Here is an 18,378-nt window from a genome sequence, read left to right as displayed (position 1 = left end):
CATGGCTAGAAGTAGCATGAGTTTTTGGTTATAATTGTGATGCTTGCTTAGCTTTTTGTAGCTGTTGGTTTATTGAATATCCAGGTGGATTAAAGTGCATATATGCTAGATTGTAATAATTATGAGTATTACAGTTATAGGAAGCAAGAAAACTAAAGTACAGCCTGCACTGTGGGCCTTAAAAATTCAGTGCAGGTATAGGTTCAAGTTGGATCTCATTCCAGCTGTTCTGAGACATGTCTACTTTTTATAATCTGACAGCAGTTCATAGTTTTTTCAATTTGTTTTATTAATGTAATAGTGAAATAAGCTTGAAATAACAGTGCAGTCTTGCACAAATTAACTGCTGTGCAGGGAAGCTGTCATCCCTAGGAGAAGGTGATGAAATAGGTTTTATTCCTCCTCAAACTTCAGTCTGCTGGAAATGTTGAAGTTAAAATTGTCTTAGAACTGTCAGCACAGCTAACTGAAATGAAGCTTAGCTTTTTGTGAAATTAAACTGTCCAACAGATTTATGTTTAATAAAGTAGTGAGGTCAACTTAAAAATCACTTCTGTCTGAGAATATATACTTAAATAGCAACAAATGATGAAAACCAGTTCACAATGTCATAGGTGGTGGTGGGGAAATTACAAATAAGAATATTGTGGTTTTGCAGTGCAGCTTCAGAACTAAAGTGTCCTTAAAAATATTTTAAAGCAAAACGTAGTAGAAAAGACTGGAATTTCTTCAGTTAAGTCTGTTTGCATATTTGAAGTAAAATTTCGTTTTAGTGAAAATACTGATGGGTTTTCTACTGGAGATGGGAAGTTCTGGCTAGCTTGACTGCTAAATCCTAAGCTTATGTTTGCAAGCCCAAGACTTAAATGGGGAAGGGAAAACTCCTTTTAATTTCAGTGAATGTCATACAAAGTTGAAAGAAAAGAATCTTGGAATGATATACAATTGTTTTTGTCTTGGTTTAATTGTTCTAATTTAATCCTTCACCTTTTTTAATGTAAGACTTCAGAGGTATAGTTTCAGCCTTCCTTTCTGTTCTGACTTGTCTACTATATTGAAACACTTCTTTGGGTTTTTTGCCTTTAATCTGTAACTCCTAGTCCCAATAAACTGTAAATACTCTATATTATTGAGGTAGCTGTTCAAATTCTTACTGGTTTAAAAACCTCACTAATTTGTTAGTGCTAGCTACTGTCAGAATGTTGCTTCTGACTACTTAAATGATCTCTGTTTACAGATGTGCTAAAACTCAATAGCAGTCTTCAATCTCTTAATCCTGTGAACCAATTCTCTTCAAAACTGATGACTGACTTGTTTTTCCATAACTAAGGATTTGCCAAACTTTACAATTAAAAAGAAAAAAAAAAAGTGTCTCTAGCTGAGTGCCCATTAAAGCTGACTTGGGTCAAGTTTAAATGAACATGTCGTCTATGGAGGCTGAATCTAAATTACATTCCAGTTGTCTTTTAAGAAAAGTATATCTAGAACTTAGCTTTCAGAATTCTTGAAGACTTTACCTATGTAAGAGGAAGCTGGAGCACTAATGCCTGTCCTCATCTAACACAGAAATAGAGCTTTGAGAATAGCTGCCTTGTTACATGGAGGAGAATGAAACTTTGCATACCAGGATTTTGTGGGTTGTGTTACTAGAACAAAACTGGAGCGGTTTCTGTGCACTTCTCAGTTTGCTGGGGAGGTGCAGTGCCAGGTACCCGAGCAGTTTCTGCTGTAGAACTGCCCAAAATGAATTCTGCGTTTTGGCTGTGCTATATTGATTTATGCACTCTGTATCTGAGCACTGATACCTTGCTGGTTACAGCATAATGTATTTTGAGGTACTGATGCAGGTAGCTTCCACTTTTTTTGCTTTCTAAACTGAAGTCTAGAATATCATAGTAGCGCTGGCTTTTAGTAGATATTTGTATTTCCTCCATTCTGTTTTGTATGCGTTAAGTTGCTTTTCTAACTTTCAAAAACAAAATTAGGCCTTGCTAGATTATAAGAAATACCTGAATTGAAAAGTCAGTTTTCTTAGTGTTTTATATGTGCTTTTAGTAGATTAATAAGTTTGTACCTATGAATTAAAAATGGCTTAATATCAGTACAGTAGATGTGGGCTCTCCTAGTCACCTCATCTGGGTGCTGGTCTTGCTGGTGTGGAAGTTTTTGGAGTTCTGCCGTACGTTTAATGGCAGTAGCAGCAAGCCTCAAGCGTAAGAGCTTTAACTTGGCATTAATGAGACAGTACTGCTAAGAAATAGAGGAATGCATGGAGATAAGCCGTTCACCACACTCCTTTCCTGTTCTTGCACAGAAAGAATCATGTAATGTTTGCTTCAAATAAAGCAAACAGTGGAGCCTGTGAAGTTATGAGCAGCAGATAAAATGCAGGCTATCTAGAAATCACTTTCTTTTGAAATGTTTTGCATAGGATTGAGATAAATGTTGATGGAATACCAGGAGGAGAAACTTGCCCTTGTGAGACTCAGGCTTGAAATACCTGCTTCAAATGCCAGCACAGTCCTTGAATTTCTAGGAGATTGTTATAATTATTAGTATAATGCTTGTATTTCATTAGAATTTATTTTGACTATGAGGCAAAGCTATGATGATCTAGATTTTTAAAGTTGGGGATGATATAAAAGACAGTAGATAACTAAAATTGAAGTCAGGAGGACATAATCTTTATGGCTTTGAGTCTGCAGACAGCCAACGAAGCATATTGCTGAGATCAGCTGTTAATTCAGTGCTGGCATCTCAACAACAGGAAATAGTTAGTGTACGTTTGCTCTATTTTGGGGAAGCAGTCTAAAAGCTTAGTAATTAATAGTTCTTAATTATTTTTTTAGAACCTTGATATCCTGGTCTCTTTCACTAGTAAATAACCATAGTATTTATGTATATGCAGTAAATATTCTGATGAGCCTAGCATTGTGCCTTCATTATGTACTTTTGTATTGAAACAGGATATTTTAACTAGTCAGTCTTCTCAAAGCTTATGTGATGACTATTGTGTTCTTAATAGATTGGCCTGAATAGCCTTATGAGTGCTGTGTTATGCTCTCTGCCATTTTCAGTTACTGCACAAACTGACAGAGCTTTTGCAAAGTTAGGATTTTGCTTTTTGCAGAAAGCAAAAATTAAGTTTTGCTCCCTCTCCCCTTTTTTCTTACAGGTAGAGCAAGTGAAATTACTAGATAGGTTCAGCACGAGCAATAAGTCACTGACGGGAACTCTATACCTTACAGCAACTCATCTGTTATTCATAGACTCAAGCCAGAGAGAGACATGGGTAAGGATAATGAATGCTTGTGGCTCAAAAGCATAGGTTCTCTAGATGCATTTGCTCTTCCTGATCTAAGGTTGAATTTGTTTACTAAAATGTTTATCTAAGTTGAGTTATTACCCACTCTCTCCTTGTTCATGGTATCATAATAAGTTAATGATTTGCAGACTGTACTCTTGCATGACACTGCTGCAGTTGAAATCAGGTAATGTTCAAAATGTTCGCTTCTCTTCAAGATGCTGTAACTTCTTCTATAGCCTTCACTTGTATTCCTGAGTGAATGTGTGGTGGTTTTCTTTAAATAACTGACTGGCACAGCAATTCAGAGGCAGGAGTGGGAGACTGCTAGATAGTTTCAGCATGAGGTTTAAAATCTCTGTGTTAACTTACCTTGTATTTAGATCCTGCCTAGGTTTAATGAGATCTAGGCTTTGGTGAAATATTGACGATCTCATGCCCTTTTTCAGAGTGGTAAGCAGGTATTTCTTCCCAGTGTTCATCTCTGGAATAAAAGGATTCAGAAGGGGCTGCAGCTTCTTGGTGACCGGTACCAATGTTGTACAATCAAAGCTGGCTAGTACAGTAATTCCCATTAGTTTTTCTGCTCAGTGCCCTGGTGGCAGACATGTGGACATCAAGTTCTGGCTTCCACTGTAGCCCTGCTACCTGACTGAGTTCAGTGCCTTAAGCCTGTCATCCTCCAGGATGAAATCTCATTTCCCTGGGTGTGGTTAATTTTTTTTCTGTTGGTGTATTTTTCTGGGTTACCCTTAATCCTGTGTTCTGGTTATCTGACTAGATGCCTCACGGTGCTTTCAAGAAAAGTTATTTTTCCGTGATTTGTTCTTGGGATACAATGTACAATTTCGTACAAACCAAACTGTTATCCTTCTATACAAAATGGGTTATTGGGGAGAACATGATTCAGAAGCATTACTTGCATCTCCCTGTGCACTATGTTAAAAGGTTTCGTTTTCGGGAAATTGAACCTATACTCAAGTATTGCATTTCTGTGATGATAATGCAAGTACCAAGTATAATTATGATAACGTCTCCAAGATACAGTCTTTTTGTAAATGCATATTTGGCAGCATAGTTTTCAGATGCCTGTCTAATTCTGATCAATATTTAAGAGGAGATGATTGCTTCAGTGAGGTAACTGAAATGCTATTGAGAACATCTTGTTCAGTTGAGGTAATGTATCTGTGGCTTTCTTCCCATGGTTGAACAGCTGTTACTTTCCCATGTATTTTCCTAAATTTTGTGGAGATTTACCACACAGATAAATCTGTGTATGGCTTCTGTATATTCATTACTGTGACAGTCTTCTGTTAAAGTGGTTGAAAGGCATTTAGCTGAGAGACTGTCATGTCTACATAACACAGTGGGTAATACAGGAGTTGTTTTTCTTATCTCCTGTTCATTCTGTAGATGTTAAATACTGGAATTCTAAAATCTTCAACATCTTCTGTATCTCTTATACTTTGAGTTGCTTTCCCTGACTTGCTTTATTTTGCCTCAGAATTCTGAATTATGTTCCTGTAGATCCTTAAAAAAAAAACAAACCACCCTGTTTGGACCCTGCCTAATTAGATGTATGCTTGTCAGTTAGCAAAGTTTATAGAAGAGGACTGAACCACTGCAGTGTTTTACTTCTCACTTTTGTTTTTAGAAGGATATTTACTGTTCCTTACAAACAATAGTTAACACTTCAAAATATGAGGGAAGAAAATAATTAAATTTTGACAAATTATGGTATCCTGACCAAAATGCCAGTCTTGGATTTCTTCTTCTAAATTTATTTCTTTTTATAACTAAATGATTGACAAAATTAGTCAAAATCTATATTCAACATCACTTAATGTGTCTTATCTGCTCTTGTAAATAGTATGCTGTTCTCATTTTTCATCAGTGTGCTTACGCTGTGCGTTCTTGTATGCCACAGATACTACATCATCACATTGCTGTGGTGGAAAAACTTCCTTTGACTACTTCTGGCTGCCCCCTTGTCATCCAGTGCAAGAACTTCAGGATAGTTCACTTCGTCGTTCCCAGAGAGAGAGATTGTCATGACATCTATAACTCTTTGCTTCAGCTGTCAAGAACAGGTAATACTTCTAACAGTAAAAGACTTTGCAGTATATGCCTGGATTGCAAAGGCGGGGGGGGCGGGGGGCAGAAATCCATGGTTCTTATGTTTTGTTTTGTTTTTTAAACCCGCATTATGTAAAAGTCTTAAATGGCTTTGGCATGTAAAAGAATTTTAATGATTAAGTATTAATCTGCATACAGATTCAGAAGATGTGTTTTCTAGCTTTTGTAGGTCACTGATACTCGCTAACAGAATGTGACATTCCTGTATTTTTTTTGCATTTCTAGTGTTATCCCTGAAATTGTGCACATAAATGCATATAGTCTCTCTTAATTGGTGTGTTCCATAGATAAAATGCTACTAAGCAAATACTAACTTGTTACTGATTTCATGCAGTTTTAAAAATAAAGCTGAAGTTTTGATGCTAAAATAGCACTACCAATTCAGCTTTACAAGAGACTTCTGTCACCTGGTATGGTCTTTTGCATTTTCTGCTTTGTGTTTAGAGCAATGTAAAATGTCATCATCTGTGATATGTGAATAGCGTATTAGGAAAAACAAAATATTTTGAAAGCTTTTTTGCTTTAAAGGGAAGTTTAAAACTTACTGCTTTTAAAGGTCAGTAGATTTAAAATTCTGTTCTTGCCTCCAAAAATTGTTTGTGCTTTTAGCTCTTGTGAAGTCTTCTAATAATTCTGCCTTTTGCCTTGTTTAATTTTGTCAGTCTTCAATTTGTGACCTCTGCTTTGCCCTTACGGTTTTAGAAATGTCCCTGCTGAAATAGGTCAAGCGCACTCAAGAAAGCTCTCATAACCTGCCTTTAACTAGTTTCTATAATTGTGTCAGTTAACTGTATGATAGTTGCAGAATAAATATTTCAAGAGTGTCAAGTATCTATTTAGTCTTGCTTCTGAGAATCCTGAAGCCTGAAACTCTCTGCAATTTGGGCAATTTCAAGACTTGTCAACTGTGCTACCTTTCTCCACTTAGACATTTTTAGGGACAACTCATTACATAGTCTTATTCTTTACCTTTTAGCAAAATATGAAGAACTGTATGCCTTCTCCTATAATCCAAAACAAAATGAATCTGAGCAAGTCAAAGGTTGGCAGCTTATTGATCTAGCAGAAGAATATAAGAGAATGGGAGTGCCGAATGCTAACTGGCAGTTGTCCGATGCGAATCGTGATTATAAGGCAAGTGTTGTAATGGAAACATGTTTTGCTCTGCATCTGTTTCTGCTTTATCCTCTGACTCTAGTCCTGTAGAAAACAGTCTAATACTATGAAATCACTTGGCTTGCAGCATAAGCAAAAACTTGCAGGTGGAGTTAACTCCTTAGTCAGTGTGCAATCTCACAACTTTCTAATTGAAGTTTTTTCCAAGGCCTCATTGAGTGAGTATGTGTGCATGGATGCATGTGTTCTTTGGGACTGTTTCTAGAGTATACTTATGTGTTTGAAGCCCAGCCCCAGCAATTCTGGTGCTCTGCAGCTTTATCTCTCTTAACTGAGAAGGATTCTACTTTAGCACTTGCAGTGTTGGCTGTGGGAGACAATGGCTGTGGTGGTGCATCTGATTCCTAGATTAGACTTCATCTTACTTTGTAGTCTGCAAATACAAAAAATGAGGGAAATAATTTCAATACTTTATTCGAAACACATTCTTAGCATTTCTGCTGAAGAGTTGCATTCTTGAGAGGTGAATGCTAGTATAGCAGTGCTTGGTTGTACTAACTTGGATACCAAGTTGTACTTCTTTATCCACGGTTTGTCTCCTCTTCTGAGCTATTTACATGTATATAGCGAATCATGTTAGTGTTTATCCTTTGTCTCTTATTTCACTTAACATCTCTGAAATTGGATGCAATAAAGCTAGTATAGGATTTGTGCCTTGTACATAAAATTTTTTTGTGTATCTGTGTCTTTCAGATTTGTGAAACTTATCCTAGAGAACTTTATGTTCCTAGAACTGCAAGCAAGCCCATAATTGTTGGTAGCTCCAAGTTCAGAAGCAAAGGAAGATTCCCAGTGTTGTCGTATTATCATAAAAATAAAGAGGTATAGTGTGTCTTCCTCTTAATGCAAATGCTGAAAAGTATTTCTCAACACTTGGGAGTAGTTCAGGGTAGGTAAGGAGGTAAGTACAGTGACTTGTATGAGAATGATATAACTCATGATAACCTTAAATACAGCTGACGCTAGTGGTGTCTAACAGGATGCTGAGTTAAGCTAGGCCAGTTTAAAAGAAATCCTTAAGTAGTCAGTTGACAATCAGTTGAATCTCTTAAAGTTTTCAGAAACTGACCTTAAGATAACTGAAGATAGCTCTTTGTCAAGTGATCTGTCTTCCTTGATATGTCAAGAATAAAATCTGTTAGGTCAAAATGGGGGTTAAAAAAACCCCAAAAACCCAGAACACCAAAAGAATAGAACTGGCCCTTTAAGGAGGAATTTGCAAGGTAAAAAGAACTAGAAGATGAGAAATAAGATTTTGCAGAGTTTGGTAGAGAGCGGTGTGAAGCAGCATCTGCCTGTCTTGGCTAGGGGGTATCTTTGAAGGGAGAGAAGGATTGTCACCTTGCTGAGTTGAAGAATTTATGAAGGATGAGTGTTAAGCTACTAGATGCATTTGAAGATAATTACTATTTGGAAGATGCACCTGATACCTTCTGAAATACAACATCATTGAAAATGACATGATGAAAATTACAGTAGATGATAACATATTGTACTTGCAATAATAAAATCGTACTTGCAGTAGTAAACCCAACCATAACTCATTTAATACCAAGAGAGTAACTTGCTTTCCTAAAGTGTATTTTTTCCAGCCTATACTTTTTTGGAACTCTTATTCTTGGGGAAAGTCCATTATGTAAACTGGTACCTTGCCCATGTAGATGAGCCTGAAAAAATGTCTTGATAACCTTTAGATTTAAGTTGTAGGTACTGTGTTTGAAGGTCTGCAAGTGATGTGCTTAAGAAGTTGGAACACCTAAACTTTTTTCAGTTTAGTGCTGTTATCTGCTGAATGAAACAATTTGTTTCAGTGTCTTTTTAGAATTATGCAAAAGCATTTCAACTACAGGTATTAAACTGATGCTAATTTGTTCTTTGTTTTCTATGGTAGGCTGCAATTTGCAGATGCAGTCAGCCTCTCTCAGGTTTCAGTGCCAGGTGCCTGGAAGATGAACACATGTTGCAAGCCATCAGTAAAGCAAATCCTTCAAATCGCTACATGTATGTCATGGACACCAGGCCGAAGGTATATACTTCAGGTTCTACAGAGTAGCCTCTCTTCCTGAACATTAGAGTACAGGGATACAGTGTAATTCTGAAAAATTTGGAGTCAAATGTGACTCCATCATGGGCAAAAATGTTCCTTAAAGGTAAGGTTAGGCCTCTCTATTCAGGCATTTAATTACTTGCTTTCTTGAAGTTGAACCCCTCTCAGTACTCAGCTAGAATTCACTGAATATGCTAGTGAACATTTGGGGAAGTGCATTTAAAAATATACTTAAAACGTAGTTAAGAAGTGAATAGTTGAGTGGGATCCAAGTCATTTTAACTGTTTGAAATTAAATTCATGAAATGGTGAGCTGTGTTGGGGTTTCTTTTAGAATGGGAGGGAGTACTGTGTTCTGTGGAGACTGCTATTGCTGTCTGTCTTAGCCGGGAAGAAGTAGGGGAAATTCTGTTGTAGCATTCTGAGGTTGTACTTCATCACTGTCTAATTAAATTGAATTATGTTGGGTTTGTTGACCTGTGTTGGAATGTGGGGTAACTTTCACTCTTTAGACCCATCTGCATTTAAATTGGTATTAATTTCACTCGAATCCCTGAACACAGGAGCAAGAAAACAAGGATGTAAAGTGAAAATGCTACACTGGAGGATCTGCACTTATTTTGAGCAGGGTTCAGCAGTAGGTCAGTGTGACAGACTGAAACTGAGCCAACTGTGGTTTTTTTTTATAGTTGTAATTTTTATAGCTGCAGCAATTTATTAGCTTCTTACCCCCCCAAATTGACATTTTTAGGATGCCTGGAAAGCGCATGTATGGTTAAGTCTGGGTCTTACTCTTTCCTTTTTAGGTTAATCGTTTTGTAGTGTCTTTGCTTAGAAATGTTTGGAAATAAGTAAAGGTTTGGTGGAGGAGAGAATCGGAAATTATTAAATGCATTATTCAGATATGTCAGCTCTAAATATAGACTGCCAGTTGCTTTTTATGTACCATGCCTTTCTTACGCTTGAATGCTTTCACGTTGATTTGCCACAAACTGTTAATTTATTAGAATCAGTTTATAGTATGTGCTCTTGTGTGGTTTTTTCCCAGTGTATTCCATTGAAATTGCATGACTTTCATTTCTGAATTTGAGATTTTTATTTCAAGTACTGGTTTTCAGTATTTTTATTTTGCTCTCTTAAGCTTAATGCAATGGCAAACAGAGCTGCTGGGAAGGGCTATGAGAATGAAGACAACTACTCTAACATTAGGTTCCAGTTTGTTGGCATCGAAAATATTCACGTAATGAGATCCAGCTTACAAAAACTTCTGGAAGGTATGTTCTAACTGTACTATAATAGTGTGTATGAAAATAGGATAAATACTTTTCTGAAGTCTTTAATAATAGCTTACACAAACTGTATTGATATTTCTATATTTTATCCCACCTCTATTACCTGGGACCATACTGGGATATACTACCTATACCTCTATTACTATACCCTAGTACCAGTTTGCTGTGCTCTGTGGTAATGAATTACCTTAGACCTTTACTTTTAAACTGTAAACCCAATGAATGGAGTTATTTTGAAGAAAATTAACCAAGTGGCACATATGTCTTGGGTGAACTTGATTAGTATGTCAGTGGCTTGTGGGAAAGACTTCTGTTTTCCAAGTATACATGCATGTATACACATGTGTAATATAAATACACAAAACTGTGTGTGTCTGTACATACGTTTTCATATACAATACTGATTCTTCAAGGAGCACTTAGTTCCACAGAATTCACAATAAACGTATGGTCTGTACAAAACTTGAGCTCTTTGGCCTGGTGAGCTGCTTCTGTGCTTTTAGGTACATCTTAGAGTGTTTGTAGAGAGCGGGGCAGGGGGAAAGTGAACCACTTCACCACACCACTGCCTGCCACCTGGTGGTGAAAATGGGGAGGCAGAAGTCTATTAAATAGTTCTGTTAATATTTTATTTAGGTAAACAGCTGAAAACAAATTTAAGACACTTTGTGGAGTACTAATACTGAGATTAGAGTACAGTGGCAGAAGTCAGTCTTCCACGCCTGACAAACAATACATATAGAAGTGCTTGCATTGTAGAATTATGCAAATATTTCCAGTCATGGAGAAGGCTTACGCTTGTATGGAAGCCTGTTTTGATGAAGACATTCTGGCTGCATTAGTCAAGAAATCTTACAGACTAGTGGTATAGTCTTACTTCACTCTCATTGAGCCTGTATCTGCTGCTAACCTATTCTTCAGGCACTCTGTACGGAATACTACTGAGCTTTGATAATATTTATTTTTGTGGTTATTCCTGCACGTACTTTATTGAAGGGAAATATGAGCAGCATGAGCCAGAATTTCAGTTTTTAAGTTTGGGATAATCCCTCTTTCTTTTGCTACTGTCGTCTTCAGTTCCAGAAAACTACCTAATAAATCTTGATTTATCTTTTTTAAAGAGGCCTGCTCCTGTGTAATGTCTGATGCAGAAGTGTGTGCATCACGCAGTTCAACTTCCCAGACTTCGTATTCCTTCCATTTGACTTAGCATCCTATCAACAGTACTTAACAAATATCTTTCTGTAGCTTTCATTAAGGATGGAATATGTTTTTTTCCTTGTGTGGAGGATTGGTTTATTTAAACTTGATTGAAACAAAATCTTGAGTAATGTCTCCAGTTGTTCTCCAGATCAGGCTTTGGGGTAAATGAACACAGTTGTTCTACCTCTGTTCAGTATGTATAATTCACTAGAGTTTTGCTGAATGCCAGTCTAGAACTAGAAGCATCTTTAGGGGTGGGAAGGACCCTTAAAATTTAGGGAGGCATGCAGTAACTTACTCTTCAGACACCTGTAGAAATGTGCCATCAGTGGGTGATTAGGAAGGAAATGCTATGAAAATGGCTCATAGCTTAAAATGAGGAAAATGCCACTTAAATTCTGTGTACCAGCTTCCCCTGGACGTGCTGAACTGAATGTTCTCAAATCAGGAATGTGATACCAATGACCCTGTTCTTTCAAGAGCCGTTGTAACTGGGACTGTCCTCAGTTTTATTTATAACAAACAACTGTTATTCATTTGTATTGGGTTTGCGTGGCAAGGTGTTGGTAGCGAGGGACTACAGGGGAGGCTTCTGTGAGAAGCTGCTAGAAGCTTCCCCTATGTCCGATAGAGCCAATGCCAGCCGGCTCCAAGATGGACCTGCTGCTGGCCGAGGCCGAGCCCATCAGTGATGGTGGTAGCGCCTCTGGGATAGCATATTTAGGAAGGGGGAAAAGTTACTGGGCAGCAGCAATTGCAACCAGAGGGAGGAGTGAGAATATGTGAGAGGAACAACTCTGCAGACACCAAGGTCAGTGAAGAAGGAGGGGCAGGAGGTGCTCCAGGTGCTGGAGCAGAGATTCCCCTGCAGCCTGTGGTGAAGACCACGGTGAGGCAGGCTGTCCCCCTGCAGCCCATGGAGGTCCATGGTGGAGCAGATATCCACCTGCAGTCCATGGAGGACCCCATGCCAGAACAGGTGGATGCCCGAAGAAGGCTGTGACCCTGTGGGAAGCCCGCACTGGAGCAGGTTTGCTGGCAGGACCTGTGGAGAGAGGAGCCCACGCTGAAGCACGTTTGCTGGCAGGACTTGTGACCCTGTGGGGGACCCACACTGGAACAGTCTGTTCCTGAAGGACTGCACCCTGTGGATGGGACCCACGCTGGAGCAGTTCGTGAAGAACTGTAGCCCGTGGGAAGGACTCATGTTGGAGGATTTTGTGGAGGACTGTCTCCCGTGGGAGGGACCCCATGCTGGAGCAGGGGAAGAGTGTGAGGAGTCCTCCCCCTGAGGAGGAAGGAGCGACAGAAACAATGTGTGATGAAGTGACCACAACCCCCGTTCCCCGTCCCCCTGCACCCCTTGGAGGGGAGGAGGTAGAGAAAATTGGGAGTGAAGTTAAGCTCTGGAAGAAGGGAGGGGTGGAAGGAAGGTGTGTTTAAGATTTGGTTTTATTTCTCATTATCCTACTCTGATTTGACTGGTAATAAATTGAATTATTTTTTTTCCCTGAAGTCAAGTCTGTTTTGCCCTTGACGGTAGTTGCTGAGTGATCTCCCTGTCCTTATCTTGACCCGTGAGCCTTTCGTTATATTTTCTCTCCCCTGTCCAGCTGAGGAGGGGGAATGATAGAGCAGCTTTGGTGGGCACCTGACATCCAGCCAGGGTTAACCCACCACATCATTCTTCAGCATGTGTCCTGCTCCTAGACTCTTTGTCTCTCTTTCTGGTGTCCTTCAGAATCTAATGATTCCATTTGCAAGCAGAATGTAAGACATAATCCTTCCCAACATCCTTTTGTAATGGAACTACACCATGGAGCATGCTAGAGGGATTTACAGTCTATTCTTCATCTTGGATTCAGCTGGTTTTTAAATATCTTGCATGCAATGGAACAAAACTTTTCTAAAATAGTTTTCTTCAGTGTGGACATGACTCTGCTCCCCTGATGGTCAGACTGCCCATCTATACAACACTAATGGAAGAACCTTCACATAGACTAAATTTGTGGCTGTGGTATTAAATATAAAGTCCAGGTTTTATATATTCAAAAATATAGTATTACATGTCAGAAAAGATTGAACTCTGATAAGCAAAAAGATTTTGCATATGTCAAGAAACAGCATTTCTGCAGGAAATATTTGAGGAAAAGGCTCAATAATAGCTGCTGTGGTCTGCTGCATATATTTTGATGATGGAATTGTGTTAACTAAGGGGTTTTTTGTGGGTTATGTGGAGTGTGTGTATGGGGGATGGGGTGGTTTGGTTTTGTTTGTTTAGTTGTTAAAAACAACCTCTGCCCCCAGCCCACTGTGCTTCAGTCTGCAGGTTCTAGTTACCTCTTGAACTGCTGTCTGAGGCATTGCTAGTAGTGTGTATAAGGACAATCAAGCAATGGAACATTGAGGTTTTGGGGCTCACATGCAGGGCATGCGTTTATGATGGGATCCATGTAGCCAAAATTATCTTGAATGATAGTTGTTGTGAAGTAGCTAAACATCTTAGTGGTACTGTAAATCATCTTTGACCCTTGTAGGGACCATAAGGGACTGGAAACTTTTTTTTAGCAGGTAAGTGTCAAAACAGTGTCAATGCAATTTCTTTATTTCATCACTAAGTAGTATAAAAATGTCTGTCTTAATTCACAGAAATGGAAAGTAATTCTTTGGGCTCAACATAGTGTTCTTATCTCTGCGTTGGTTTATAAAAATACAGAAATCTAGCTAGAAGCAGGAAATACCAGTGGTGAAATATTTCTACCAAGCTGAAAATTCTGATCATAAGCAGATTTTGACAGTAATATCTGCGTGAAAATGAAACTGAGGGCTGGAAGCCTGTCTGTTTTCTAGCTGAAAGTTTGTGCTTTAAAACATAAGCTACAGAATGTAGGAGTGAGCAGCCATGAATAGTGCCTCTAGACATTGCCTTATCTGTCCAATCCCTTTCCTGCAGATGTTTGACTTTCCAGATATTTTAATATTTTTCATTTCTTTACCATAGAGTGGTGGACCTGTTTGTGTACTGTTGTCATTGAACAGGTGTATGGAACCACTGGTGTAGAGTGTGAGCTAGCTGAAAGGATCAAGTAGTTCTCAGCTGATTTCCTCCATGTGGTAGACCTTTCAGAAGCAGAACTCTTGCCTAACAATGCTATCTCTTTCAAAGACCAGGGAAAACTAGCATAGCTTTTGCTGCTTTTACTGATACTTATAGACTAACCTTTAAAATTAGGTTTTGTATCCAGGGGTTTCTTGATGTTTTGTTACCTCATAATGCTATGGTTTGCTAGCATTTTTTCTACATGACAAAGATCTATAGGCTTTAGAAAAGGTGCTGCGATGCTTATTTGGAAGCCTGTCTTTGTTATAGCATTCAGCAGCAACTGGCATTATGACTTGCTGAGCAATGGGGAGTATACCAAAACTTGTATGGCTGAAAGCTGAGAAACATGTAGTGCAGATACAGGAAAGCTCCACGAGGCAGTGGTTTAAGAGTTTATAGCCTTTGTTACATCAGGGGACTTGACTGAACATGAAACTGCGTCACAGAATGACTTGGTGAATTTTGTTCTCTACTTTCCCTACTGACTCACTTCCTCCCATACTCAGAGATAAAGATTATTTTGCAGCTGCTGTATGAATATCCCCACTGATAGCTTTCAGCTGCAGAGCCTTTTTATTTTCATTTGGGGCCCACTAGCTTGGTAGAAAGTAGGCTTCCACTGTGGCAGGGGCAGGTATTTTTGTAGATGGCAACCTCAGGTATCCTCTCTTAGAATTACACATAGCTGAAGCTATATCAGCCAGCAAATATTTCCTTTTTTTTTTTATTGCCAGCAGTTTGTCATGTTTGGACAGTAATGCAATCTGGTTCTTGTATGATTTTGAGTAGCAACTCACGGTTATCTGTCTCATTTGTGACTTGGTAAGCGTCCATGTGAGAAACTTTCAGTCTACCTCTACACCTCTTGCTGTTATGCTGCAAGGCAGCTTTCCTTATTGAGTTCTTCCCTGCCCTCTCAATCGGCATTATTGTTACAGGATCAAAGAATGGTACAGATCAGAGTCAGAACTGTAGTATGTCAATTCTGGAGGTAGACAAACTCGATTTTCAGTTCATCACCATGTCCTTATACTGCACTCACTTTATTCTCCTCAGCAGAGTGGAGAAGGTGATGAAACTCTGGCAGTCTGACTACTCTGAACTGTGTATGTTGTCTGAATGCAGCTACTTCCTATGGTAGTTGTAATTTTTAAGTATTTCTGGTAAGCTTTTGGCATTTGCGTTGCCTTCCTTGGTAAGGCAAGGGTAAGGCTCCCTATTGGGAATAAAATAACATTCAAAGTAAATACACTGGTTGTCAAAAAGACACAGAGGTCTTACTCTTGTCGTTCATGGTTACTGTAGTTCTACGGAGTTGAATTTTGGATGGAGAACGCTTTGTAGTACCCCTCTCTCAACCATGAGTGGTGATTTCCTGGAAGATTTCTAATCAATGTACAGCATAGGGCATTAGAAACAGTATAAAATTATTCTTCTTTCTCCTTTGCAGGGTATAGGTAGCTGCAACTGCTTAAGGCTTTCTAACTCTTGGTTTCTTTCAGTTAGTGGCACAAAGGGTTTGTCTGTCAATGACTTCCTGTCTGGTTTGGAGAATTCTGGATGGTTGCGTCATATCAAAGCTGTGTTGGATGCTGCTGTCTTCCTAGTCAAGGTAACTTGTATGCTGCTGCTTTGTGTGATGGCAAGTTTACTTGCTACCAGGCAAAATTATACTTTATGAAATGTGTAAAATTCTGCAATTGACCTTTTTGGAAGTAGATGTTTAGTATACATCTGATATGCTGGTTTAAATATTACATGTTTATGACTGGAGATGTTAAATATGCCAGCTAATGTTTTGGGATTTTTTGAATGCTGTTTGGTCACCTTATTTGGAGATGAAGGGATTCTTATGGTCCCTGGTTCTTTTAGGTATCTATGAAAGGTGTAACCAGTTTGGAGGTGGATGGAGCAAACTATTTAGTGTACCCTGAAAAACAGAACTCCTGAGGCACTAATTGCAGAGAAGCCAAATTGGCTACGCTGACTTTGTCTGGCAAGGAAATGAAGATTTAATTTAATTTTAATGAAGAAATTTAATTTAATTTGAATTATTATTAATTTAATTAATTTAAATGAAGAAATAAATTCTTCTTTATGAAGAATTCAGAGGAAGAATTGCCTTTACCAGACACCTGTGAAGCCAAGGGCTTGACCTGAGGGGGGCTGGGTGAAGAAAAAGCCTGTGTCTTTGTTTTTACTAGGTGAAATAACAAGGAGTTAACTTTAGTTAAAAGTGGATGATTCTCCTGAAGATGACCCTCAAAAATATCTGGACTAACAGGATTTTAATTCTTAGCTGAAGCTAATAAGCATTTCCTAGTCCTTAACTTTTGTGTAGTGTAATGATGAACAAGTGGGTATCTTTAATGCTGTGTTTGTGTTGGTTTATTTTTTAACCTGTTTGGTCTGTAATGTGTAGCCTACTTCTTTCTTAGGATGCATTGCAAGGGGTTTTACAAGTTTAGTTTTATAAGGGATAGAAAGAGAACTGGGAACCACTGTAGATGTTCTTGTTACCTTGTACAAAGGTGGTAGTGGAATTTCTTTTCTTTATAAGGAATTTTCTGTACTTCCGTGGAGAGAGATTCCTAGCTTTTTTATAGTATCAAATCCTTTCCTCCATAATAAACATTTTTCTGGCTTTGTTAAATAAAATGGTCTATGCTGTGAGTTTGGGATAAACATAGCTTTTCTATTTATTTACTAAATTTTGACTTCTGTATAGAATAGAACATTCACCAAGAAACAACTGTGTTTTGCAGGCAATAGCGGTTGAGAGCGCGAGCGTATTAGTGCACTGCTCAGATGGCTGGGATAGGACTTCCCAAGTTTGTTCTCTTGGAGCTCTCTTACTAGATTCCTATTACAGAACAATCAAAGGATTCATGGTAAGCTAGCTGTTGCATTGTTGATTTGTTCCTTGGTAAACAAAGGATGTAAAATGTTTGAGTGTGAAAGTGAGCAGTGTAAACATACTGATGCTTGCTTCTTGTAGTTACAAGTATAAGATTTGCAGTATACTGATACATCTTCCTTTTAGAGATACTTTGCTATTGGGAAGAACCGTTTATTTAAAATCTAAAAAACTGAAATACAAATAGTGGATTGCTTTAGGCACCCTGCAGAAATGTTGCAATGATTACCTTTTGCATCCAAAAAAGCCCCTTACCTATGATTCCAAAGTGCTTATGTGAGATAGTAGATGTACAAAACTATAGCAGCTCTGTGCTTTTATCACTTGTCCCAAAATCAACTTTATTAAAATCTAAAAATAACAACTCCTCCAGTGACAGAGACCTGAAGATATTTAAGCAATCTAAATTTCTTCATCTTTCTATAGAGAGGAAGAGGAACTTCGGTATGATTATTCCAAATTTTAGAGTAGGAAAATCGGTGTTCTGCAGTGGCAATACAAGGTGCTATGGGAACTCCTGAAAGATAGTACATAAAATTAGTTCCATGTATTGGCTAGAACTAGCTGCCACAAATATTACAAGTAACAAAAGTGAAGTTGAGGAGGAATTGGAAGAGGATTAATTTCTTGTGAATAGTGAGAATGTGTGTAATCTTCAGGGAAGTAATTTCATCTTTGTGTTTTTAGTCCTCACTGTCAATTACATTTCTGGGAAAACTTCTGCAATGGGCAGGCAGTCCTGTGTTCCTTTTGGTGCTTGATACTGTGACTGAAGTGATAAAACAAGCTAGTGTTGATATTAACAAACTTCTTGCTATAAAATGTCACAAAGATTATATTGTGTGGTTTTATGTAAACTGTGATAGGAGGAAAGCAATACTAAAATTTTTCCTATACTTTGCAATTTTTTTGCAAGGTGGTTGATAATCTGTCTATTTGTGAAGTCATACAATATTAGTATGCTTAAAGCGAGCCTGGCTTAACAGCAGTTATCTGATTGTCAATCTGCTAAACTTTTTTTACTAGCTTCAGAAATGTGCTTTGAGAATCTCTTGTGAAAGACTTCCAAGAAAATAAAGGAACTACAAAGTGACAAACAGTTGCGCCTACTGTAGTTTATTTGACTCAAGTTTAAAATACAATATGTCGATAACCTGCGGGGTTAGTACTATAGATGTAAGGTTGAGTAACATTTTACAT

The 18,378-nt window shown here is 38.3% G+C and overlaps 1 protein-coding gene across 6 annotated transcripts in view; it reads left to right on the top strand.

The window, feature by feature from the left end:
* The window catches only part of MTMR6 (myotubularin related protein 6), a 31,032-nt gene that overhangs the window by 1,632 nt on the left and 11,022 nt on the right, over nucleotides 1-18,378 (top strand). For 2 of the 6 annotated variants that reach the window (XM_050893641.1, XM_050893598.1), the window contains exons 2-9: nucleotides 3,176-3,292; nucleotides 5,232-5,394; nucleotides 6,417-6,574; nucleotides 7,310-7,438; nucleotides 8,508-8,642; nucleotides 9,805-9,937; nucleotides 15,764-15,873; nucleotides 17,027-17,152. In XM_050893641.1, coding sequence (XP_050749598.1) covers nucleotides 3,176-3,292; nucleotides 5,232-5,394; nucleotides 6,417-6,574; nucleotides 7,310-7,438; nucleotides 8,508-8,642; nucleotides 9,805-9,937; nucleotides 15,764-15,873; nucleotides 17,027-17,152 — 1,071 coding nt within the window. The remainder of the gene's footprint in view (nucleotides 1-3,175; nucleotides 3,293-5,231; nucleotides 5,395-6,416; nucleotides 6,575-7,309; nucleotides 7,439-8,507; nucleotides 8,643-9,804; nucleotides 9,938-15,763; nucleotides 15,874-17,026; nucleotides 17,153-18,378) is intronic. The other 4 variants (XM_050893607.1, XM_050893625.1, XM_050893633.1 and 1 more) reach the window with 4 other exon arrangements.

Source organism: Gymnogyps californianus, chromosome 1 (assembly GCF_018139145.2).
Source record: "Gymnogyps californianus isolate 813 chromosome 1, ASM1813914v2, whole genome shotgun sequence".
NCBI lineage: Eukaryota > Metazoa > Chordata > Aves > Accipitriformes > Cathartidae > Gymnogyps > Gymnogyps californianus.
The sequence above is the reverse complement of the archived record's forward strand: the minus strand, read 5'-3'. Positions and strand labels throughout refer to the sequence as shown.